The sequence below is a fragment of the Indicator indicator genome, chromosome 23, assembly GCF_027791375.1.
Source record: "Indicator indicator isolate 239-I01 chromosome 23, UM_Iind_1.1, whole genome shotgun sequence".
In the NCBI taxonomy this organism is placed as follows: domain Eukaryota; kingdom Metazoa; phylum Chordata; class Aves; order Piciformes; family Indicatoridae; genus Indicator; species Indicator indicator.
The window spans coordinates 13,337,468-13,363,515 of NC_072032.1; the positions used below are offsets into that span (position 1 = coordinate 13,337,468).

At 47.5% G+C, this 26,048-nt stretch overlaps 1 protein-coding gene across 4 annotated transcripts in view; it reads left to right on the forward strand.

The window, feature by feature from the left end:
- The window catches only part of EXOC6B (exocyst complex component 6B), a 273,058-nt gene that overhangs the window by 45,345 nt on the left and 201,665 nt on the right, over positions 1 to 26,048 (forward strand). For all 4 annotated transcript variants that reach the window (XM_054391402.1, XM_054391401.1, XM_054391404.1 and 1 more), the window contains exons 3-6: positions 5,466 to 5,513; positions 7,182 to 7,272; positions 7,390 to 7,435; positions 10,427 to 10,631. In XM_054391402.1, coding sequence (XP_054247377.1) covers positions 5,466 to 5,513; positions 7,182 to 7,272; positions 7,390 to 7,435; positions 10,427 to 10,631 — 390 coding nt within the window. The remainder of the gene's footprint in view (positions 1 to 5,465; positions 5,514 to 7,181; positions 7,273 to 7,389; positions 7,436 to 10,426; positions 10,632 to 26,048) is intronic.

A 26,048-nucleotide genomic window follows, 5' to 3' on the forward strand; every position in this document is an offset into this window, starting at 1 on the left:
GGAGAGATTCCAAACACCCAGACATGATCCTGGGCAACCTGCTGTGGGTGACCCTGCTTCAGCTGGGTGTTTGGGCTAGCAGATCCCAAAAGATCCCTTCCGACCCCCTTCAGTGTGCTGACTGCTGCTTTTCATGTGTCTCTTTAGTCATTTAAAGCTATCTCTGGGGTCTCCTAGCAGGCTTCTAGCTTTACACACTCGGGTTCCCATCCCCCAAACAGAGGCACACCTTCATGGGGGGTTTGTCCTGGCACTAGAAGCAGCCATACTCTTACAGCAGCATGTTCCACAGCAAGGATTCATCCAGCAGTTGATTATAGGCTGAGGCCATTGGAAACACCATGAGAGAAGTTGTAGGTTTTTTTCTTTCTTTTTAAAGCTATTGTTTCTAGTCAAGAATTCCACATTGTTTGTTGGCAGCAACAGCTGGTTGCTGTTTCCCATTCTGCAGAGAGCTACTTTGTTGGTGGCACGCTGTGAAGTCCATCGCCGTCCCCTCAGGATCTCTCTTGATTTCCATTGCTATGTGATCCATAAAATGGCACATGGGAAAAAGACACACAGAAGCTTATTTGAGAAATGCTGAGCCTTCTTTATAAGGACTTCTCCAGGGAATCCTCCATGGGTCCAGTGGCAGGAGCGTGTTTTGTTCTAGCTGTTCATCCTCCACTTGACCTTGGCCTTTTTCTTGACAGTGCTGCTTTTTGAGCATGCTGCAGGCAGCAGTGAAATGAACATGAGCCAGCAGTGTGCCCAGGTGGCACAGAGGGGCAGTGGCATCTTGGCTTGCAGCTGGAATTGTGTGGCCAGCAGGACTAGGGATGTTATTCTGCCCCTATACACAGCACTGGTGAGGTCTCACCTTGAGTATTCTGTGTGGTCTTGGGCCCCTTACCGCAAGAAAGATATTGGGGTGCTGGAGTGTGTCAAGAGAAGGGCAAGGATGCTGGTGAAGGGTCTAGAGCACAAGTCCTGTGAGGAGCAGCTGAGGGACCTGGGGTCATTCAGAGTGGAGAAAAGGAGGCTCAGGGGAGACCTTCTGGCTCTCTATAACCCCCTGAAAGGAGGCTGGAGCCAGGTGGGCATTGGTCTGTTCTCCCAAGTAACAAGTTATAGGAAAAGAGGAAATGGCCTCAGGTTGTACCAGGACATGAGGAACAATTTCTTCTCTATAAAGCCCTGGCCCAGGCTGCCCAGGCCAGTGATGGAGTCCCCAGTCCTGGAGGTATTTAAAAGCCTTTTAGATGTGGTGCTGAGGGCCATGGTTTAGTGGTGAGCTGGCAGTGCTGGGTTAAGAGTTGGACTGGATGATCTTACAGGTCTCTTCCAACCAAAAGGATCCTGTGATTCTATGGGCTAAAAGCATGTGGCTGGCCTCTGTATTCCCAGAGGACTTAACAGAGGGAGAACAGCTACAGTGGTGAATAACAAATCCAGACCTTGTATGCACCCTCCAGACTGGGAAGTTCATGAGTTGCTGACTTGAAGGATGGCTCCACAGTCCCCCTCCCTGGCAGGAAATCAGCAGTAGGTGTGTGTCGGGCAGGGATGGAGTCTGCACAGCCAGGCAAGGTCACGGTGGTGCCCCTCAGGTCCATTCCCAGGATTCCTCTCCAGTGCCCTTTGCTCCTCTCTCTCATCACTCTGACACTCTCTAAACGATAGCAGAGTGATGTTGAAAAGCCCTCAAACCAAAGCTCTGCTCTGTACCACATGTTCCATTTACAGATGGAGGAACTTAGAGCTTGAGCATCCTCTAAGCCCCTTGTGTGATCCCAGCGTCTCGTTCCTCACATGTGCCCACCTGTTGTCTGCTGCCCCTCGCTGTGTGTCTGCCTTAGATTACCAAATCTCCTTGTCTGAAAAGCTTCACTGTGTCTGCAGAGAGGCTATATAAATAATCACCTCTTCCCCCCCATCCCAATCTATAGATGTAGACCTTAAGAACAAAACAAAACACAACCCCTCCTGCTCCCTGAAAACTGATGGTGTGCAAGGGCAGGATATACTCTTCCTTTTCTGCTTTAAGTGGGATTGATATGTAATTTTAATAGAAGACTAGAACAGCCTGGGCATTATTTTAGGAGCAGTTTTAAATTACCCTACATGGATTCCTTTTTTCCTGGTGGGATTTTCAGAATATAAGAAAATAAAATAATCTTTGGAAGAGATGCTGTGCTCCTGCTCATAAAATCTCAATACATCATAAAGGAAATGAGCAGTTTTTGCACAGGGCAAGGAGCCAGGCGAGCTGGAGCTACTGCAGGAGCAATGTGCTACAGATGCTGCAGAGAAAAGGGTCTGCAGGGAGATCATGGGATGAGTCCTCTTCTTGCATCATGGTGAGCTTAAAAAACCAACATGGGCAGTGTTAAAACAAAAGGAAGCAGGTGAGGCTGGATGGCTCCTTAACACTACTCTCTCAGTGTTGGTATTGAAGCTACACCAAGCTCTCAGTGTGAGACCTCCTGTTGAAATTTGGACCAGTGTCAGAGATAATTGTTGGCTGATACCTTTCAGTAGTCAGCAGGAAGCAAATTGGATCCCGAATCAATTTTATTGATTCGTGCTGGAGTGCGAATTGAAGAGTGCTGGAGCGTGTCTAAAGAAGGGCAGTGAAGCTGCTGAAGGGTCTAGGGAGGAGAAGCTGAGGGAACTGGGGTGGTTCAGCCTGGAGAAAAGGAGGCTCAGGGGAGACTTTCTGGCTCTCTACAACTCCCCGAAAGAGGTTGGAGTGAGGTAGGGGTCGGTCTCTTCTCCCAAGGAACAAGAGACAGAAGAAATTACCTCAGGTTGCACCAGGGGAGGTTTAGGTTGGACATGAGGAAAAATTTCTTGCTTGAAAGGGTTGCCAAATCTTGGACCAATCTGCCCAAGGCAGTGGTGGAGTCCCCATCTTTGGAGGGGTTTAAAAGCCATGGAGATGTGGTGCTGAGGGACATAGTTTATTGGTGACCTCATTCTGGGTTAACAGGTGAACTGAAAGGTCTCTTCCAAAACATTTTATGATTCAATTTATTAATACAAAGCTTCCATCCCCTCTGAGCTGACTGCCTCTTGGTGCACTCAAAGGAAGGAGATGGCTGTTGTCTTCTGAATCCACCTGGAAGCTTGTCCTGCTTTGCTCTGTTTTTGCTGTTGCTGCATGCAACACCCATGTTCTGTTGGATAATTGGGGAGCATCAAGTGACATTCCTGTAAAGAAATTCATTAAACGTTGAGCTGGTTTCTGCAATTGTTGGGAAGCATTGGAAAACAAAGATCTGTTGCTCTTGAATATACACTCAGGAAAAAATTTCTTTACACTGGTGGTGGTGAAACACTGTCCCACGTTGCTCAGAGAGGTGGGAGATGCCCCATGTCCAGAACTGTAACAGGTCAGGCTGGGCAGGGCTCTGAGCAACCTACTCTAGTTGCAGATATCCCTGTTCACTACAGAATAGTTGGACTACAGGACCTTCAAGGGTCTCTTCCAACCCACCCCATTCTATGACACTTTGATAGTGCTGTGCTGCAGCTCATGATGTTATCCAACCTCTGTTTCTGATTGTGCTTATAGGATGAACAGAACTCTTAAAAACACACAAGGAATTAGGTCATAAAATTTGATGATGAAATCCAGCAGCAGCTTCCACCTTACAGTGAGCTTCAGTCACACTAGAAACCTCTGAAACATCTTGCAGAGGAAAGCCTGGAAATGAATATTTACAGCTTTGGTAGCTGTGAAAAAAGCATTCTATGGAAAGAAGCACTTTTAGGGCACGTTAGTGTTAGGCTGAGGTGAGATAGCTGAACTCTGAGCACCACTTCTCTGCTGGTATTTACCTTTATAATTGGTTGGCTTTGCAACAGACATGAAGTTGGGCATGTTTGCTTGGAAGCTTTCCTGCTGGCTATCCCAGGTGGCCTGTAGAAGATGGTATCTCTGTTTACAAACCTCCTCCTGACTGAACCTCACAAGAATTCCCCAAGCCATCTTTCTGCTTGTTGTCTAAATAATGTGTAAACTGTTTGTTTTTCATCCTGATGAGTCTACAAATTAGCTTTGTTCTTCTGTGTGTCTTCTCTGAGTCAAACTGATGCTTAGAGCTGTAAAGGGCTGACCCGTGGTGATCTTGTAATCCAGGGAACCTACAAGTTTGTAATGTGAGAAAATTTTGTGCTGTGACCCCATCTGGATAGGATAATAGAGAAAATAGTTCAGTAAAGGAAAATATGGACTATTTTTATACCAGGTATTTATACACCTTTTTATGCCAGTTAGGGGGAGGGATTTAGTGAGAGATTGTCAAGGGTTAGGGCTGGGCTGGTGACTAGACAAGTGCCAGAGGCTCTCTATGAACCCCTCTGCCTTCCCAAAGGGAAGAGAAAGGGAATGATGGGGTGAAACTAAACCAGCTGGGATGGAAATGAGAACAAACCAATATCCAACCCCTGAAGGTAGCGAGGGCAGCATTGTCACCACTGATGTTGGAGGCAGGTACTGGGGAAGTCCCAGCCTGGACTCAGCAGCAGATGGGAACCAGATTCAGAAGCTGGATTCAGGAATACATGGATTGGGATCAGAAACAGAACAGACAGAGTCCTCCTCAGACCCTGGCCATTGAAGAAGAGGCTTGACCCTGCTGATCACTCATCTTGATTCTGAAGATGACATCCATGGGCTGCAATCCTTTGTTGGTCAGTTGAGGGTCACCTGTCCTGTCCAATCCTCCCTGCAGGTGCCACCCGTCCCAAGGTGGCACACAAGATGTGGCAGTGCCCTTGGTGTGCCCAGGAGCAAGTCTCAGGTAGAGCCTTTCTTCAGCCCAGCCCTTGGCAGGAGCTCTCCCCATCAGCTTCTCCCTGCTAGGAGCAGCCTCTGGCTGTGCAGCCCTGCCCTGAACTGCAGAGAGTGCCTCAGTGAGCAGAGCCTGAGCTGAGAAGTCAAATCCCTGAGCAGAATGAGTTCTGGTGTAGTTCAGACCATGACAGAGATGCATCTGAATATCTGAAAGAAGCTATTTGAACTTTATAGGGAAGGCTCATGCTGAAGAGTTCTTTTCTTGCTGTTAATGCTGAGGACTTAAAAGCTAACTTCAGTCTCTTTGGTGTTGAGGAGAGGCAATTTTATTCCATCAGGTTTATGTCCTGCCACTACCACTCATGTAAAATTATTTTTCAGACAAGAATCCACTTGAGCATCTGCTACAAAATTGGATACACTAAGGTGGCAGCTTTTTGAGGCTGCCATGGCAAGGGTGTTAATCCCTGGTGCCTTTTACTTTTGTCTAGTACTGGGGAGAAAAATCCTTGATAATCCTGTGTTCTGAAAGGGTGATGACTGAAATCACCTAATCAACGAGTTTTATTCCATGCAAGGGAAGATTGTGTGGAAAGTGGTGTTTATGTGATCTAAATGGTGTTTTTTGTGATCTAAATTGTCCTGTCTTACATGGAGCTGTGTTTTGTCTTTATCCCCACAGAATCAAGTGACGGACACCAACCGAAAGCTGCAGAATGAAGGGAAAGAAGTAAGTTCATGAAGTAAATTCATTCATTCTGTCTGCTTTCTGCTCTTCCATTATTTGACTTGATGATCTCAGAGGTCTCTTCCAGCCTCAGTAATCCTGTGATTCTGTGTGACTGCACACACTAGTGGGAGCATCAATAACTGCTCAGCATTAACTGATAATTGGTATTGGTATGAAAGCCTGCATTGATTCTTTCCTGCATTTTGCTTTTCCGTATGGAAGATGAGTTGTGTGAGAGTGTTGGGAAGTGATTTTTATGTTTTGCTGCTTGTGGATTGAAAGCAAAGCATGGGAAGCAGGAGGGACTTGTAGCTGCAGTAATCAAGTTGTGGGCTTGTGTCTGCAGCCCCAAACGGTGTCGTTGGGATTGTTCATAGCAGTACTGCATCCCCAGCAGGGGGAGGGAGGGGATTCTGCCCCTGTGCTCTGCTGAGACCCCACCTGCAGTGCTGGGGCCAGCTCTCATGTCCTCAGCACAACAGGCAGGGACTTGTCAAAGTGGGGCCAGAGGAGGCCACAATAATGCTGGGAGGGCTGGAAGCCCTCTGCCATGAGGCCATGCTGAGAGAGTTGAAGTTGTTGAGCCTGGAGAAGAGGACACGTTGTGCCTCTAACCACATTTCTTCTTCTGACCCTTCATGATAAGAACATTAACAGATTAGGAGGACTTCAGAGCTGAGTGTGTGTGAAGGCACTGATGTCTTTTCAAGTGCTTAAGATGGAGATATGTGAAACCTCCCAGGGACAGTCTGTGTCTCATTGATGTATGCAAGTTCCATATAAATCTTCTGTTCTTTGCACCTCTTCTGTTTTCCTTCTTAACCTGTAGACTTCCTTTTGCTCAGAGTACACCCAGGCATTACTCTTTCAGCCAGCTGCAGTGGGGTTGACTGACAAAGGAGAAAATCCCTGTGTTGGGCTGTGTCAGATTGATTGTTAAGATAAAAATGCCCTTTGGGAGGAGGTGATGCAGCTTCTTTCCTGAATCAAATAAACATCCTTCTGGCTTGCCTTGAATAGAGGATTCATCTCCAAGAGTAGAAACCCCTGGGATTTCAAAAGGACGTTGCAGGCTCAGTGTGGTGCTGTGGAGATGAGTTGGTTCTCTAGAGGACAAATATGTGACTTCTTTCTTTGAAGAAAGGAAACAAAGAGTTTTCTATGGATGTCCATGCTTGTTTTGCCCTTCTGCAGACACACAGGTTTTTCTGCTGGAGACCGAGCATTTAACACCCCCCCCTCCCTTTTCAGCTTGTGATGGGAAGAAACCCCCTGGGAATGAGCAGCCACATCCTGCCTTTGAGAAGGACTAGAAAAAGAAACTCTTGGAGAGGGAGTAGGGAAGGCATGAGTAAAATGGAAAGGGGGAATAATTGTTGGAATTCACAGGACGTGCTACAAGGCTGGCATTTTGGTGGCTTTGGTTTTGCTCACTTGAAATTAGGCTAGGGAATGCTTCTGCTGCTCGATTAAAGAACCCAGAGCTGCCTGTCCTCCCCGCTTCAGCAGCGCTCTGCGCCGCTTGGTGAGCTTTCGGTTATCAGGCTGAGCTTTGCCGTCAACCTGCTCTTTGGGTGGTCGTGACAAGTGCAGACCACTTTATATCCTCTCTGCTGGGTCTGTTCACTGTTCTTAGTGAAACTTTCTTTTTTTTTTCCCTTTCCAAAGCTGATAATAGCAATGGAAGAGCTGAAGCAATGCCGGTTGCAGCAGAGAAACATTTCAGCGACGGTCGATAAGCTAACCCTGTGTCTTCCTGGTGAGGCATCTGAAATTGCTCTATTTCTGCAGCTGTTTATTTTCATTTGGCATCTTTTTGCTTCTTTGTGCTTGTGTCTCAATGCTTGTATTTTTTTTTTTTTTTTTCTCTTTCCAGTCCTGGAGATGTACAGCAAATTGCGGGAGCAAATGAAATCGAAAAGGTAATTTTTTTTTTTCATAGGCTCATATTTGTGTTGCAAGAGTTGAAAAGCACCTGCTTGGTGATGGAGAAATTATAGAGGTTCTCAAAAGTTAGGACTTCAAAATGAGCCGTTCCAAGTTAATGTCCTGATTTCTGGTTGGTATCTCCATGGTCCTGTTCAGCCTCCTGCCAGCACCAGGCTCTCATTTTGTGTTAGGCTTTTTAATTAAGGTGAATTTTCACTTTTCATTTCACAGAAGCTCACTGTTGAGATGCTGGGTGGGTGCAGGGTTTATTTTTGCGTATTATGGAATTCACAGAATTAATTTAGCCAATAACATGTGAAGCACTGAGCAGCACAACAGTGCTTGATGCTTTGTGTGTGTTAGCTAAATTAATTCTGTGAATTCCATAATGCAAAAAAAAAAAAAAAAATCATCTGAGAGACTCTGGTGAATGTGAATGGAAGCCAAACACTTGAGTGTGGCATCTGGGCACAGACCCCGATTGGTGTCCAGGAGGCAAGAGAAAGAGTGACTGGACACTAGGGATAGCTTGGTTAGGCAGTGTGGTAGGAGGCATGGAGAAAAATATACAGCTTTATTTTGTGCCAGAAATTACCAGCTCAGAAGAGTGAGCTGAGCTATACAAGGGCTTTATGGCTCAGAAATCATGAGCTGTAAATCTGGGATTTTCCCACCCTGCATCTGTTATGATGCTGAAGGATGGAACCATGGCCTGGGATGTTTGCGTGGCTGGGATCCTGGGGGACGGTTTGTTTAAGCAGCGTGGGACTTGGGAGGCAAGTTGTAGCCCTGGGGGTGGCAAATTGGGCAAAGAGCAGCTGCTGGAAGGAGGTCAGCTGAGAAGGCGGCAGGCTCCGGCTGAGCACCACGCAGGGAGAGCAGTGGGAGCCGATGCCTGCTTTGTGCCTGCCATCCATCACAGGAACAATACAGAAGAAACCAGATGTTTCCAACGAGGCAATAACTAATTGGATGGGCGTATTTTTACACTTCCCCCTCCTGCCTCTGCTGATCTGTGTGATCCTTGAACCCAGGAGCTTTGGCTGAAGAGATAAAGCCTTGCTCCTGAAAGTTGGGACTAGCTGGAGGACTTACAGGCAGCTCATTTAGTAGCTCCCAAAGCTCTCACTCTCAGGATGGCTCAGGACAGAATTGAGCAGTGTGTGGTTTGTCCAACTGCTTTTAGTCTGTGTACAGGGAACAGCAAGGGGCTTATCCGCTGACAGATGTGGGATGGGGAGCTGGAGCTGATCACAGTGCTGTGAACTTTCGAAGGGAATCCACATGCTGCTCCATTCCCTCACTCTGGATAGTGTTTCCAGGGTCTGCTTCTAAGAATTGCATCTTTCCAGCCCCCTGCCCTCTTCTTTGGATTGGTTCATTTTGAACCAAATAGAAGTTGAAAACCACATTTAAAGAAAATTTGAACCCCTGGCTTTTCCCCCACCCCCTCCTCTTTGCTTTCTTTGTCTGGATTTGATGCCTTCATCCACCAAACACAGCACAACATATTAAATAGTTTTGTGTCTGCACCCGGTCTCAATATTGTGATGGCCAGCAAGGGGGTTGGTTACCAGTCTGAGTCTCGGGTTTTGAGTACACAGCCTCAGAGGAGGCTGTGAGGAGAGTTTTGGATTCAGGGTGAATGAACTCAACTCTCCCAAGGCAGACAAAATGAGTTATGTGCTGATTGCTGTGTGGTGTTTATGAACCCAATGCAGGCATTTGCCAAATGCAGAATCTGGGGCCATTAGCTGGAGCAGCCCTGGTTCAAACCTGGAGGAGAGAGGGGTCTCATCACCCTTGGGGTGACTGTGACCTGGTGCTGGTTGGACAACAGGGTGTTGTAGATGGTTCTAATGCTTCTGAGATGGCTCCCTCATAATTTATTTTTAACCTTTGACCAGATGTGTGGTCAGAGCAGGAGGAGGATGGTCTTACGTCTTCCATTGCTACTCAGGAGAGTCCCCATATTCTAAATCCTATGGACTCCCACTTCCTGGAGGAAAAAGAGTGCTTTGAGAAGAAGGATTTGCTTAGAACAAGCATTTCCCATTTAGCCTCCTCTGTCAGGCTGTGAAGTTTTTGTGCCAAAAAGTAAGATAAAATTTAAGGCCTTTAGACATGACCAGAGTATAAAGGTGTGTGTTGTGCACAAGGGAAGAAATCTTAGCAATCTTGCATCCTTAAATTCATAGGATCTATTCCTTTTAGAGTGGGGAATTAAGCTATTTCCCCCATTGCAAAGGTTGTATACACCAGGGGTACAACAGTAGTTGCAGGAGAGGCAGGGGCTGTGTAGAAAATACATCTGTTGGACCCCTAATCTGGGGTTTCTATCCAGAATGTTTTCATCTCTAGCTCAATCCCCCTGTTAAAGCAGGGTCACCCACAGCAGCTTGCCTAGGATCACAATGTCCAGGTGGGTTTGGAATCTCTCCAGAGGAGACTGCATGATCTCCCTGGGCATTCTGCCCCAGGGCTCCAGCACCTTCACAGCATATAATTTTTTTTCCTCATATTCAGATAGAGCCGCCTGGGTTCCAGTTTGTGTTCATTGCCACTTGTCCTGTCTCTGGGCACCACTGAACAGAGTCTGGCTTCATCCCCTTGCCCCTCACCCTTTAGCAGTTGATCGGCATTGATCAGATCCCCTTTCAGGCTGCTCTTCTCCGTGTTAAACAGTCCCAGTTCCCTCAGCTGCTCCTCAGAAGAATTATGCTCTAGACAGCTTACTTGTGTCCTAGTTGGTACTTATCTGCCCATCAGAGCTTTGAGTAAGAGCTTTGCTGCTTGCCTTGGTCATGCTTTGTGCTGCTTCAAAGGATAAAGTTTTCATGGTTACTTGGATGCTTTGGTTCCTTAGAGCAGAGCTGAGCTTCTTGGATACATTGAATTATTTGCAGTCAACACACACTTTGGAGGGGATGTGGGATGGAAAGAGCCCTTCTGCTTTCCACATCTGCCTTGCTTGCTTCCACCAGACACTACCCTGCACTGAAGACCCTGGAGCACCTTGAGCACACATACCTGCCCCAAGTGAGCCACTACCGCTTCTGCAAGATCATGGTGGATAATATCCCAAAGCTGCGGGAAGAGATCAAAGAAGTTTCCATGTCAGACCTCAAGGATTTCCTGGAGAGCATCCGCAAGCACTCGGACAAGATTGGAGAGACAGCAATGAAACAGGTAGGACTTGTGGGTGCTGGAGGCTTCCTGGGAAGAGCAGAGTGGTTCACAATCATGTCAAACAAGTTCTGCTCTTCCAGTTTCAAGGCAGTAAACTTAGTTTTAAATCCTGAAGGAGTTTTATTACTTGGTGAAGATGATTCATCCTTCTGTGGTTTCTACCTGAACTTTTATCTTCTGGTCTTTATATTTCTGGTCCATTTTTATCATAATCTCCTGCTTGTCTTTTGCTGTAGGCTCTTGGTAACCCAGAGGCTGGGAAGTGCAGCTTGGGTGTGTAACTTGTATTTTCTGCTGAGCAGGGCAGGGATATTTGTGCTGCTGTGACTGGTAGCAACTGGAAGTTCTGGAGACACCAGTGATGATTTCCTGGGGAGTTGTTCAGCCTGGAAAAGAGAAGGCTTTTGGTGGCCCTTCAGAATTAATGTTGCCCTGTAAGAAAGCTGGGAAGAACTTTTCACAAGGGCATATAGTGATATAGGACAAGGGGTGATGGCTTTAAAGTGAAAGAGGGGAGATTTGGTGTAAGGAAGAAGCTCTTCACTGTGAGGGTGGTGAGCTGCTGGTGCAGGCTGGCTGGAGATGTTATGGATGCCCCATCCCTGGAAGTGTTTAAAGCCAGATTGGATGGGGCTTCAAGCAACCTGGTCCAGATTGAAGATGTTCCTCCTGACTGCAGAGGGGTTGGGACTAGATGATTTTTAAGGTCCTTTCCAACCCACTTTGATTTGCATGTTTTTAGTTTGGCTACACATGATACAGTGAGGTGAACCTCCTCAGCCTCTGCCAAAATCCCATTTTTTTTTCTGTTTTATCAATCACAGAATTGTCAGGGTTCAAAGGGACCTCAAGGATCATCTAGTTCCAACTCCCCTGCCATGGGCAGAGACACTTTCTACTAGATCAGGTTGCTCAGAGCCACATCCAGCCTGGCCTTAAAAAAATCTTCCAGGGATGGGGAAAGCAAGGTGAAGACTCTGGAAGGGCTTCCCTTCACCCTTTGTGGGAACAGAGTTGTCTCTGAGGTTGGCCTTGGTGGCTTTCCAGCAGTAAAGGTGGGAGGAAGTTCAACATGCCACTGCCAGTTGCTAAAGCCACGTTGGAAGCGATACTGGAATTTGAGCAACGTGCTAGGTTGATGGCTGCAGAAAGCATCAGGAGGTGCTTCACTGATAAATGCTGAAGAGCTGAAGCTTTTGGAGCTCCGTGTTGGATGGGGTCAGCTCACAGCATTTTGCCGTCAGTGAAGGGCAGGGTTCCCAGTGCCAGAGTTACCAGCACCACTTCTCCCCTGGCTGGGTCTTTTCCTTAGCTCTGCTGGCCGTGATTGATAGCTGCTCTGGAAGGGAGCAGAGCTGGCAGGAGGCCTGGGAGAGTCAGGGAGCTGCGATTGGCAGCTGAACGCATTCGGTTTAAATTAGCATCATATAAATTCTTTTAAAATTGTTTGATTTCACCAGCGGGAACGGAGGAGGGTTTGATACAATGGGGAAAGGAAATGGTGTTTGTGTAACGTTACAAATCTGAGGCTGATGATGACAAGAGCTGAAAATTTCATTTTGTGATAATCAGAAGGATCTGTCTTGGAGCGCTCGGAGCTGTAGCTGCGTTCCTGGCTGGCAGTCAGGGATGCGGGGAGCTCGCCGGCCTCTCTCTTGCTGAGGAAGTCCCTGGTGGGCTGAGGTCAAGTGAGACCTTCCCAGGGTCAACTGGACACAGGAACTGGGGTGAGATCTCGCAGTGTGCAGCACAGAACCCTGAGAGTCTCGCTGCACAGATGCTGAGCTGTCATTCACTCCTTCCCTCCTGGGTTCTTTCAGATCTGAGTTTTATTACCTAAGGTTCTGGGGGAGTTTGCTGCGTTCCAAATATTCTTAATTGCAAAGTGCTGGAGCAGATGAAAGGAGCTCTGCACACTTGAACTCCTCTTGGACTTTGGCCCTGTGAACCTGTGTGTGTGTTTTGTTTTTGTTGGTGGTTTTGGGGGGTTTATTTATTTATTTTTATACAGATTTTTATTTTATTTATTTATTAAGATCTGAGTTCTGGCCTTGCCAGGAATGAATTACATCTGATTAACACTCGCTGATATCCGGAGTGTGGTTTTATTATCTAGCTTAAGGTCTGAAATATGCACGGCATGTGGAGGAGGTCACTGTGGATGGTGCTGCTCACGAAGTATCCAGGGTAAGCTCAGGGAGTGCTGCTGCACAGGAGGCCAAGAATAACCCAGCCAAAAGCCATTAGCAGATCGAGTTTGTCGGGGCGGCCAAAACGTCCCACGTGCCTCTCACAGACAGAGGCAAAGCAGGGTTTTTATTTTCCTTAGCATCACTTGGATGTGTTGTCAGAGCTGATATTTAAGAGGTGATGATCTAGTGTGAGTTGGAATGGGTTGGTGTTTTGACTCTGCGTTTTTCAAAGGTGATTTTTGCTCTTACTGACAGATGTTGGTGTCTGTGGCATTCGTATCAGCAAGAATGTGGCCAGCAGGACCAGGGCAGGGATGGTCCTCCTGTGCTTGGTGAGGCTGCGTCTGGGGTCGCTTTTGGGCCACTCACTCCAAGAAGGACGTTGAGGTATTGGAGCATGTCCAGAGGAGAGCAATGAAGCTGGTGAATGGTCTAGAGCAGAGGTCTTGTGAGGAACAGCTGAGGGAACTGGGATTGTTTAGTTTGAAGAAAAGGAGGCTGAGGGGGACATCTTCTGGCTTTCTACAACTCCCTGAAAGCAGGTTGGAGCCAGGTGGGGGTTGGTCCCCTCTACCAAGGAGCAAGTGGTAGGACAAGAGGATATGGCCTCAGGTTGTGCCAGAGGAGATTTAGGTTGGGCGTAGGAACAGTTTTGGGTTTTGGTTTTTTTTTTTTCTCCCCAAAAGGGTTGTCAAGCCATGGAAGAGGCTACCCAGGGCAGTGGTGGAGTCCCTGTTTTTGCAGGGATTTAAAAGCTTTGTGGATGTGCTGAGGGATATGGGTTAGTGGTGACCTGACAGTGCTGGGTTAACAGTTTGATTTGGTGAGCTTAAAGGTCTTTTCCAACCAAGATGATTCTCTGATTTTCTGATTTCTGAGCAGTGTGGTGTGAAGTTTCTCTGGGTGCATCTTCCCACAGTGGCAGAAATACCAGCTTGCTGTTGGGAGACTATTCCTGCAAGTGAAAAATGAGGCCAAACCTTGCATGGTGATGTGCACAGCTAAAAGACTGATCTGGATTTGGTAAGGATGCAGTTCTGGCTGTCAGCTGGAGAAGATGAGGCATTTCATGGCATGGATTAACAGCAGCTCTGGAGAGGGCTGTCTCTCTAAACTCAGTGGTTCTGATCTAGTGTTTGGCTGCCCTTACTTCAAAAGCTGTCCCTGCAGGTCAGAGCTGACTGAGACCTACTCATACACAGTGGCCAGAATGTAGTGTCCTGCACAGTCCTTCTCTTCAGCATGGCCTCTTGTGCCTGCAGATGGCTTGGATAAAGCTGTCTAATAGGATATGCAGCTGCCACTACTGATAGGCTTTTTTCCAGTGCAGAAATTTTCAGTAGCACAGGATCAGAATGCAGCTGGGTGTAGAAAGTAAAAAGTCTTGTGGATGGGAAGTGGAAGAGGAGATTTATTTCCTCCCTTCCCTCAGTTACTTGGAGTGGAGATGACAGCTGCTAATAGGCATTCCCTGGGACTGCTGGGATGCTGTGCTGCATGTTTACAGGGCTGTGTTAAGGCTGTTGAGCACCCAGCTGTGTGCTTCAATATTTTAGGTATGTCTGGATTTAAATTTAATTCTGATCTTGAGTTCCCTGGGTTTATGCTGATTGATTTGGAGGTGCAAGTTTCTCTGCATAGTTTTTCTCTGTAACCAAATCTCAGCCTGCCTGTTTGGTAGGAATACAGAAGTGACAACGTGTGGGTGATGAGTTCTAAGTGTCTCTGTTGGTTGGGTTTTAGTTTTACAGGAGTTTGGAATATGTTGGTACTGTAATAAGAATGCCACCATGTAAATCTTTTAAAGGCTAAATCATGAAGTGCTTTAGGTTGGAAGGGGCGTTTAGAGGTTATCCAGTCCAACCGCCCAGAAGTCCACAGGTACATCACCAACAGGTTGTTCAGAGCCCCAGGCAATCTGACCTGGAATGATTCTACCACCTTGCTGGGGAGGCTGTGCCAGTGTCTCACCACCCTCAGTGCAAAAACACTATTTAGCCTAAATCTCCTTCTGTTTCAGATCATCACCCCTTGTCCTGTCACAACAGACTCTGCTAAAAAGTGTCACCTGGCTTCTGTTCAGCTGGCTGTTGACCCACACTCCCCAGGTCCTTTTCCACCAGGCAGTTTTCAAACACTCTTCCCCAGGTTTGGAGTGTTGATGGCATTGTTGTGACTCAAGTGCAGAGAGCTGTGTGGAAAGCAGCACAGAGCTTGCTCTGCAGAAGTTGTGCATCATAGAATTGTTAGGGTTGGAAGGGACCTCAAGGATCATGTAGTTCCAACCCCCCTTCCATGGGCAGGGACACCTCACACTAGATGAACACACCTTGGCTGTGTGGCATTGCTTTACTGGTGATGCCCATTCAGAAACACGAGGTGAGGCAGTGGGGAGATCTCCTTGAAGACCTTGGAGGCTGTGCTGACTCTGGCACCTGTCCCTCTGCCCCCCTCATGACTCCTTTTTGCAAGGTGGCTTTAATGGGGCTCTAAAAATAAAGGATGCTCTGTCAGGCAGCATGTTTGAAGTGATGGTGATAAGCAGAGACTGCCAGGCAGTGTTTCCAGCATTATGGGGAAACCCTGTCCCCTCCCTGCACTTCCTTCTAAATGCAAACACACCCCCAGCACCCCAAGCCACATGAGCCAGGCAGGGGATGGAAGGACCTTTTGTTGATCTCCAGATACTGCCCAGTGGCCTTTAGATGGCCCAGGAGGGTGTGGAGAAGTGCAGTTTGTGTGGTGTTCTTAATTATCCTCATCCCTGACAATTTTTTGTCATCTTCTGCAGTGCATATGGAAACTGTTTTTGCTTTGTATGCTTCTTTTAGGGTAAATTAGATTTTCCTGCCTTGCTCTGGACATGCCATGCAGGGAATGTCCTTCTGCTGGATGTCGGCGCTCTGGCAGTAGTCGATGATCTCCAAAGGTCACAGGAGCCCTGTGCAAGGCTCCCATCTCCCCTGCCACCTGGGCTGCATTTGCTGGTGCCAAGTCTGGCCTTACCAGGCTGCCTGGAAGAGGTCTGCATCCGCTCACTCCGCAGGGGTCTGGCTTTATCCACATGCCCCAGGACTTCCCCAAGCACCCTCGGAGCTGAGCTTCCCCATGGTTTAAGTGGTGTCTCTTATTCCGGAGGTTTCCTTTAACAAGCACAACAAGTCAAAATAACGGTGTTTATTAAAAGCAAGGAGATTTTTCTAGGCTTGGATGCAGGCAGGAGAGCCCTTTGATAAAGTCAGTCTGGTGGCTGGGTATGCAGTGACTATTTACACAGCGGAGCGGGGATAAGGGGATGGTGCTTTCCCCTTCTGGGCAGGTTTGGAAAGAGGAAACTTATTTTCTAGTAAAATTCAGTAACGAGACCTTCTTAATCTTGGATACTGCTGCTTGTCTACTTGTTATATTAAAGTATTGTGAGAGGAAATACATCTTCTGGGGCTGTTTAGATTAGAAGTCTGATGGCCAACTATGGTCTCAGCTTTCAGGGTTGTAGGGAAGAGGCTCTCAAACGAGGCTGGGATCCTGTAACGCAGTGAAGTGATTCACACCCTCCGGTTGCTGAAGAGGTGTTGCTGATAGACCTGTGCAAGCTCTGAGATGCCTTCACACAACTGTGGAGCTGAATAGGATCTGTGCACAGCTACTGAGGGAGCTGGTGGAAGTGCTCATCAAGCCACTTGGCATCATTTATCAGTAGTCTTGGCTAGCCAGGGAGGTCACAGGTGACTGGAGGTTAGCAAATGTCACACCCATCCAACAAGAAGGGCCAGAAGGAGGATTTGGGATATTGCAGGCCTGTCAGTTTCATGGTGGTGCCACAGAATGTTCCGGAGCAGATCACCTTGAGTGCCATTACATAGCCTGTAAAGGACAGCCAGGTGGTCAGACCCAGCCAGGTCCTGGTTGACTAACCTGATCTTCTATGACAAGGTGACCCCCTGAGTGGATTTCTTCTACCTGGACTTTAGTAAAGCCTTTGAGGCTATTTCCCACAGGTTTCTCCTGGAGAAAATGATTGCTCTTGGCTTGCGTGGGTGGACACTTCACTGGCCAGGGCAGTGATGCAGTCCCCATCCCTGGAGGTGTTTAAAAGCCCCAAAGACATGGTGTTGAGGGAGATGGTTTAGTGGTGACCTGGCAGTGCTGAGTTAGTGGTTGGAGTTGATCATCTTAAAGGTCTTTTCCAAGCAAAATGATTCCATGCTTCTAAGAGCTTTGGTAAAAATGATTTTTGTCAGAATCATTGAATATATTTACCCCTGTCCCCTTCCCCCTTAAAAAGAAAGGGATGGCTGAAGAGGAGTGACCTCTGTTGGTCACTTAACCTCAGCTTCCTTTGCTTAACCTCTGACAATTTCCTTGAGAAAACTGCTGAAAAGGTTTTTGTTTTGCACTGGATTAAAATTGCAGACCAATCTTCAATAACTCCCTAGTTTTTCATTAAAACTTGGCCCTGGAAACTGTTTTCTTCATAGAATCATGGAAAGGTTTGGGTTGGAAGGGACCTTAAGTAGTATCTAGTTCCAATTCTCCTGCCATGGGCAGGGACACCTTCCGCTAGATCAACAATTCTTAACATGTTGAATGTCATCTCGATGGGGACTGAACTAATCTCTTGCTGTTTCATTTGGAAGCTTTTTGAGACAGATCCTCCTGAAGTGTCTGCATTTGTTAAGTCAATTTGCCTGCTGTAGCCTTGACTCAGTGGTGATTGTGATGGGTTTTGAAGATGAGATGTGAGAGAATCTTGGAGAGGTTGGGGAAACCTCATTGTGGCCCTTCAGTACTTAAAGGAGCATGTTGGAAAGATGGGGACAGCCTTCCTAGCAGGGCTGGTTATGACAGGACAAGGGATGATGGTTTGAGACTAAAAGAGGGAGATTTAGGCTGCAGAGAAGGAAGAAAGTCTTCACTATGAGGATGGTGAGACTCTGGTCCAGGTTGCCCAGAGAGGTGGTAGGTGCCCTGTCCTTGGAACCATTCCAGGTCAGGTTGTCTGGAGCTCTGAGCAACCTGCTCTAGTTGCAGATGTCCCTGCTGACTACAGGTGGATTGGACTGGATGACCTTATAAGATCCCTTCCAACCCCTAAACCATTTTGCAATTCTATGACATCCTAGTGCTGTTTAGCCAGAGCCAGTGTGGTGGCTTTCTACCTGAGTCTGTGACCCTCTTTTATCCCCTGCTTATACGTTCAGGCTGGAGCTTGCCTGCAGGAGCTGAAGTGGTACCCAACAAGGTCTCTTAGGGCTGGAGGATGTTTGGGTGCTTTGATAAGGGGTGAAAACTGGGGAGAGGTTGGGTGGAACTTTGAGGAACCTGGCCCTAGTGGAAGGTGTCCCTGCACATGGGAGAGCAGTTGGACCAGCTGATTGTTAAGGTCTTTTCAAGCTCAAACCATCGTATGAGATGAGGAGGAAGAGATGTGAATGGTTTGGGGACCGGTAACATTTTTTCTGAAGTGGCTCCTGAAGTGAATTGTCAAGCCAGGAGCTGGAGGTTAAATCTGATCCCTCAGCTTCCTGGTGGGTGTGGGAATGGAGAGGCCATGGCAGCTGGACAAGTTTGGATTTAGCATCTCGGGTCGAGTTAGATGGGGCAGCCGCTTGATGGGAAAAGCAGCTGAAGGCATTGCTGTAGGGGTGGACTGAAGGCCAACAGTGCATGTGGGCCATGCTGGGCAGGTGCTGATGGGGCTATGTGCAGATGTAAGCAGGTTTCTGTTCCCCAGTGCACGTTGTTTGAGGTCTTTCTGCTTCCTTGTGCTTTAATTCTCCTTTTCCCCACATCACAAAATTTGAGTGCAAATGTGCTTATTATCATAAAAGAACTTTATACTCCAACGTTTCCTGGCCTTTCTGAGGCAGGCTTCGCTGTTTATTTAAGAGGAATTCTGTGCCTTTAAGTCTGCATTTAAAATTTATGCTCCATAGGAACTTTATTAATAAATGCATATTCCTCTGAATTCTTTTTGTGACCTCAAAAATGAAACTGCTAAATCATGGCCTTTTTTATTTCAACATGTGTATGACTAATGGCCACAGGGACTGTGGGATCCCCAGCAGCATATCCAGCATGTTCTGTGGACATGACTGCATCATGAAATCAGGAGTTTAACTACAGGGCACTCATTTGCTGGACCAGCTTTTTCATGGTGTAGAATCATAAAATTATTAAGGTTGGGAAAGACCTCCAAGATCATCAAGTCCAGCCATTAACCCAGCACTGCCAGGTCACCACTAAACCATGGCCCTCAGCACCACATCTATGTGGCTTTGAAATCTCTCCAGGGATGAAGACTCCACCACTTCCAGGACTTGACAGCCCTTTTGGGGAAGAAATTGTTTCCAATATCCAAACTAAACCTCCCCTGGCACAACTTGAGGCTGTCTCTTCTTATCCTATCACTTCTTCTTTGGGAGAAGAGACCAACCCCCACCTGGCTACAACCTCCTTTCAGGGACTTGTAGAGAACAAGGTCTTCCCTCAGCCTGCTTTGCTACAGGCTGAACAACCTCAGTTCTCTTGAGTGCTCCTCACAAGACTTGTTCTTTAGACCCTCTGCCAGCCTTGTTGCCCTTCCTTGGACATGCTCCAGTATCTCGATGTCCTTTTTGAAGTGAGTGGCCCAAAAATTGAGGTGCAGCCTCACCACTTCTGAGGACAGGGTGGGCAGTCCCTGCTCTGGTCCTGCTGGCTGCACTATTGCTGTTTGCCACCTTAGCCACCTGGGCACACGCTGGCTCAGGTTCAGCTGCTGCTGACTAACACCCCCAGGTCCCTTTCTGCCAGGCAGCTTGGAGCGGGTTGTTCTAACCCAAGTGTAGGACACAGCATTTGGCCATGGTGAACCTCAGCTCATCAGTCCAGCCTCTCTAGATAACTCTGTAGAGTCTCCCTACCCTGCAGCAGATCAGCGCTCCTGCCTAACGGTGTCATCTGCAGGCTTTCCTCAAGGACAGAGCCTCAACCATGTCCCTGGGCAACCTGTTCTAACAGACAATATAATTCTAAAAAGCTGAGGGAAGTGCAGTGCGAAGTTGAGGCCTCATCTCTCCTCCTTTGGAGCCTTTGGTAATTGTTCTGACTTCATTGTTGCTGGGAAAAGTGGCACTGTTCAGCTTCTTCAGTTCACCTTGGACTGCAGGCGTTCAGCGCTGTAATTTTCACTGCTCTTGCTCCTCCTGGTTTTAATTAGGCAGCCCATGGAGTGCTTGAAGGGAAGGAGCTGCCCAGTGCACAGATCTCCTGTGGACCTGCCAGCTTTGGAGGTGAGACAGTGCGGATAGACCTCAGACTAATAAACCAGGTTGTGTGCCTGCTTTGGTGTGTGGGAAAGGATGTGGGAGGACCACGAGGGTCTGGACAGGATGGCCGTGTCAGGAGAGGTGCTGGAATTAAGGCTTGCTCAAAAAGTCCTGGGAATAGCTCCTGTCAGGATGCTGCTGCCCAAGATGGTAAATTCTTCAGTTTTTGTTTGGCTGTCTCAGGCTTATTGTAATATAGCTGCTAATCAGCCTTTGAAATTAACTGTGTTTTCCTTATTTTTCTGGTTAAGAAATTCCTGGAGTGGTTTTGGTATTGGATTCCTGTGCTGCACATAGGGTGGTTTGATCTCTCTGTGCTCTCTCCAGCTGGTGAAGACTCTCACTGTGTGTACATGGAAGAAAAGCTGAGGATGTTTTGGGAGCCTGGGCACTCCTGGTGTAACAGAGTCCTGTGGGACTCTTTCATACCTTCACCTAAGGATGCAAAACAGTTTCTGGATGTGGCAGATCATTAATGCCACTGTGAAAATGTCCTTGTGACAACCCCAGCCTGGCTGATGATGTGCAGGGAGCAAAGGCTGCTGGGAAGCTCTGCAAGCAGTTGATGGGCTTCCACATGCCAATGAGCCTTATGACACCAGCCAGGGGCATGCACCTGGGCCCAGGGCATGGCACTTTGGGCATTGTCAGCCCTCCTTCCCCTCTACTCTGCTCTCATAAGGCTGCTTCTGAAGTTCTGTGTCCAGGTCTGGGTTTCTCAGTTCCAAAGAGATAGGGAATTACTGGAGAGAGTCCAGCAGAGGCTACAAAAGTTGCTGAGGGGCATGGAGCATCTCTATGAGGAGGAAGGGCTGAGAGCCTGGAGAAGAACAGCCCCAGAGGGGATCTGATCAATGCTCAGCAAGAGCTAAAGGGTGGGGGGTGGGGCAAGAGGATGGGGCCAGACCCTTTTCAGTGGTGCCCAGAGACAGGATAAGGGTCAACAGGCACAGACTGGAACCCAGGAGGTTTATCCTAAGAACGAGGGAAAACTTCTTTTCCATGAGGATGCTGGAGTACTTGCAGTAGGCTCCCCAGAGAGGTGGTGGAGTCTCCTCTGGAGAGATTCCAACCCCACCTGGCTATTGTGATCCTGAGCAACCTGCCATTGGTGACCCTGCTTTAGCAGGGAGCTTGGACTGAATGATCTGCAGAGGTCTCTCCCAAACTCCACCTTTCTGTGAAACAGCAGCCATCATTTCTTAGCTGATGGGCTGACAGCAGTGAGGAAGTGAGGGGCTCATGTGAAACAATTTGAGGTCAGGAGGGAGTTCTGGTGTCCGGGTTGCTAACGAGATGAAAATGCCGTAGTGTTTTCTGACAGTAGAGGTGCAGTGGTTCAGTTTTCAGGGTGAAGGCTGGAGAGCTGTGCTGTGCAGCCTGCCCTCTGCATGACACTCCTGGAGAAATCACAAACGGGTGTCCACAGAAATCACCAACTGAATTCCTTCAGCAACCCAACGCTGCCCTTGCATCAGGGTGTTTTTAAACACGAAGCTCTGCTGACAGGCTCAGGTCATTTAAGCCTCTCAACATATTCTTCTAATTCGCATCTAGAGCAAATTTAGAACAGCTTTCAGTTGTGGATTAAAAAAAAAAAATGCACTTCAGTTACTGCAGGACAGCTCAAGTTTGTCTTCCCTGTCGTCTTCTGGAGTTGGGCAGGTTCAGCAGGTGGACAAGGTAGGGATGTCTCAGACACACTGATGTGTGCGTTTGCCTTGACAAGTCTTTGTCTGCTGTGATCTGAGTGTGGTTCATCATTGCAAACAGTCTGATAATGACACTGCCTTTCAAAGGCTGCATTTTGGTGAGGAATCGAAATCTCTTGAGTGAGAGGAATGCCCTCCACAGCAGGGAGTTTGAAACACAGGACTGATGTGGTACTTTAGCCCTGCAGGATGGAAGTGTTTGTGCTGAATCATCCCAAGGACGGAAGCTGGAAGTATCATGTGTGCTTGCCCTCTGGTCTCCAGAGTTTGGATCCCATAAGACTGGGTTCTAGCAGCAGAGAAGAAATGGCACCCTGAAAACACTCCAAGAGGATCCTTGATTGCTTCAGTCACTTGTAATTATTCTTTCTTTGGCTTATTTTGGGGTGGAAAACAGTGGTTAAATAGTCTCCTTGTACTGCAGGGACTCAAAGCTAAACATGTAGCAGTGTGTGTCTGCTTTAGACCATCTAGCTGGAAGGAAGAGGGGGAGAATGTGCTTGTCTTTCACTGTGCCACTCTGAAGGAAAAATACATCTCCAGTATTTTTAAAACAAAATAGAGGAACTAGCACCTGGGTCATGCTTGGATACTGTGAAGGGAAGTGGTGGTTTCAGGCTGGGGAAAATGACAATGTAAAGGTGGTGGCATTGCACGACAACCTCCCCTGGCACAACCTGAGGCCATTTCCTCTTTCCCTATCACTTGTTCCTTTGGAGAAGAGACTGATCTCCACCTAACTCCAGCCTCCTTTTGAGGGAGTTGTAGAGAGCTGCTTTTCTCCAGACAGGACAATTGCAGCTTCTAACAAGACTTGTCCTCTAGACCCTTCACCAGCTTCATTACTATTCTCTAGACCTTCTCCATCACCTCAATGTCCTTCTTGTAGTGCTGAGCCTCATGTAATGTGGTTCTGTTGAGTTCCATACCACTGCTTACAGCTCTGCGTCCTAACTCCTACCATCTTCTTAACACTTTGCAAGTGGCAACCTGGTGAGATAGGTGTCTACCATCCAGCACTTGGTGGGCAGAAGCACTGACGTGGGGAGGCTTGGGGGAAGCTGCTGATGTTTGGAGATAAGGAGCTGTTGGCTCTGGTGAGGCTGGAAGGATGCTGCCAGTTGCGAGGTGCAAACAAGTGTGGTCCTCTCCGCCTTCTCGGGGGTCTGGCGGATGCCGATGCTCCTTTTCACTGCTACCCTTTTTCTCCTCAGCCCCTTTTAACACTGTTTGTAGTTCTGCTAAGCCATAAAACAAGCACCCTGGGAGTTCTGCTCCTAAGCAGACAGCAGTATAAACAAACACCCCATACCGTTCTCCTGGCGCTCCAGCCTCCAGGAGCCGTGTTTGCAGCTCTGACCCTACAACCTTTCCTCCGGTTGGCAGCGTGCTGGCGTTGACAGTTCCAATGGTTCAGCCAGAGTTGAAAGATAATTGCTGGAGGAGCAGTGGCTAGGCTGGTATGTGTTATTCAGCAGGACCCCCTTGAGGCCAGGCTTTGAATCTGGTGCACATTTCAAAGCATGTGTTAAACTTGATGTGATACTGATGCAAACGGAGGGGCTTTGGGGTGAATTGGCAGGGCCCTGCCATCACGTCTGCCAAGTGACAGGCAAAGAATGGCTTGGTACAGCACAGGGCTTGAGGACTTGTCGCAGCAGGATCAGGCTCTGCAGGGGAGAGAGCCTCTCTGGGGTGGTTCTTCCTATATGGTGCACTTACAGGTACTGCTCATGCAGTATTTTCATGTAAAGCCTTATTATTTTCAAACCCATATGGAAACAATACTGCTGCCTCCTCACCATGGCCTTCAGCTTGGCATTTCCACAAAGCAGATGTCAGGAAGTGAGGGGATAAATGAAGGCAGGTATCATCAAACCCTGTCTTGAGCAGAGCAGGCAGGGTGTACTCACTGGTTTAGGGATGCAGCAACACTGGGTGCTCAAAAATTACAGGTAGTGGAAGGATCTCCAACACCACCATGGTCCCTCTCCGGTTCCATATCTTCAGTGAGGAGACACTTTGGTGTATCGTTACCCTTACAAGATGACCTTTAAAGATCCCTTTGAATCCAAAGCATTCTATGGTTTTGGGGTCTCAGAGGTGCTTTAATAGCTAGCTCCAGAAGCTTCCTCTGAGATGCACAAAAGGGTTAATTTTATTGTCAAGATGTCCCTGCGTTGCAGGCTGCTGGACCAAGCTCTCACTTGTGCCTTAGTTGCAGAACTGGAAAGAAAATGTAGGTTTTGATGTGCTCCAATTTCTGCTGTTACATAGAAAATCCCAACATGGTGGGGATTGGAAGGGGGACCTCTGGAGATCATCCATTCCCAACACCCTGCCAGAGCAGGGTCACCCACAGCAGACTACCCAGAATCACAGTGCCCAGGCAGGTTTGGAGTCTCTCCAGAGAAGGAAACTCCACAACCTCTGGGCAGCTTGCTCCAGGGCTCCAGTACCCTCACAGCAAAGTTGTTTTTTTTTTTTTTTTTTCTCTTTTTTTCTCACGGGTGTCTTGCTTTCCAGCTGCTTTTCCGTTTGTACATGGATTTGCATGGATCCTATGCCAGTTTGCTCCTTTGTTTGCCCATTAAGAATGAGTAGAGCTTTCCTTCTTGGAGCATCTTCTGCTCTGGGGTTGTTTTGTAGCTCACAGTAGCTGTTGTGAAGCTGTTCAGAAGCTGTTCCTCTTTGGCGTTAGGCATCAGTGTTTCCAGCCAACGATAGAAGCGCTTTCCAGTAAGACACCATGCTGAGTGTTGGGGCTTTGCTGGGGATTGTCAGCCTTTCCAGCACCTAATCCTTGGATGATTCTGGTGACTGCAGCTTTGAACATCTTAATTGCTGTGACTTTGTGCAATAATGTCGTCCTTCTTTAGGAGAGCTGTTACCAAGATCAGCACAGATTGCACAAAGGAGGGGCAGTGATAGAGAGAAGCATTTTTTTACCACATGAGCTGGTTTGGAGTTGTGTAAGCTGGGCTGTGTGGGCACCAGTTGATGTGGCTTGTGAAGTGGAACCATATTTACTTTTCAAATAACTTTTTGTCCCTCCTGTTAACTTCTCCACTGCCAGCCAACCAACCCTCTCTAGTGTGAGGTGTCCCTGCTCATGGCAGGGGGGTTGGAACTAAGTGATCCTTGAGGTCCCTTCCAACCCCAACAATTCTGTGATTCTTTTCCATTGGCCAGTGTGTCTGTGGTTGTTCAGGTCTTCTGGGTTGTTCTTGTGACATAAGCAGATCGTTGGGATATTGATGAACAGATTTGCAGGGAAAGGGAATTTGCGTCCTCTGGATCTAAGGAATTAATTGTATATGAATTTGATGTCTTTCCAAGTTCAAATGCTGTCTGAATGTCTCGTCCTTGTGCTGTTCCTGCTAGGGACACGTGTCAATGATTTTAATAAGCTTTTAATTGTAGCAAAGCTGCCAGAAATGGCTTCTGGTTTACTTCAGACTTGGTGGCACTGCTTTTAAGCTGCCTTTGGCCTTGGAGGTTAAATTAACCTTGTGTCCAACAGGGTTGCACCCATGGCATGTAATATCTAGAAGCACTTGGCACAGACCACACAAAATCTGGTTTAGTTCTCATGAGCAATATTTGACATGCAATTAAAAGGCTACGAGCTTTGCTAGCTCTTATAAATTTCTTTTGCAAGTGTGGCTGGTAAAGTCCAGTTTTATGAGCCACCTTTGCATGCTTTATTTTCTTTAAACAGAGACCTTGGCCCTGTAAACCTGACTTATAAAAATTTAACATATCAGATGTTATTGAAGTATCTTTACAGCCCTCTGCTGTTGTTGCAGCTGCAGCTTTGATAGCTTTTATTTGCAGCTACTGCAGAGCTAATTTCATGTGTGTGCTTGTGTGGGGGGCATGGATGTATCCACACAGAAATAACTTCTGTGATGTTTTCAGGGAAGCATCTACAGGTGGAATTGGATAGGGCATGGTGTTAAGGGCAAGAAGCCATTCCCTGAGTTTCAGAAAGCATATATAGACCTGGCACTCAGAGTCCCCAGCCAAAGGATGCTCACATTTTTGTTATGCTTTTAGTTAGCATCCCCTCTGCTCTTGATGGGTTCTTTTTTGGGGTGGCAACTTGCTTTGTGCTGTTGCCACTTTGGAAAGGAAGTGGCCCTAACAACCTGTAGACTTGAGTAATTTTTGAGTGCTTGAGGAATATGGGAATGGAACTGG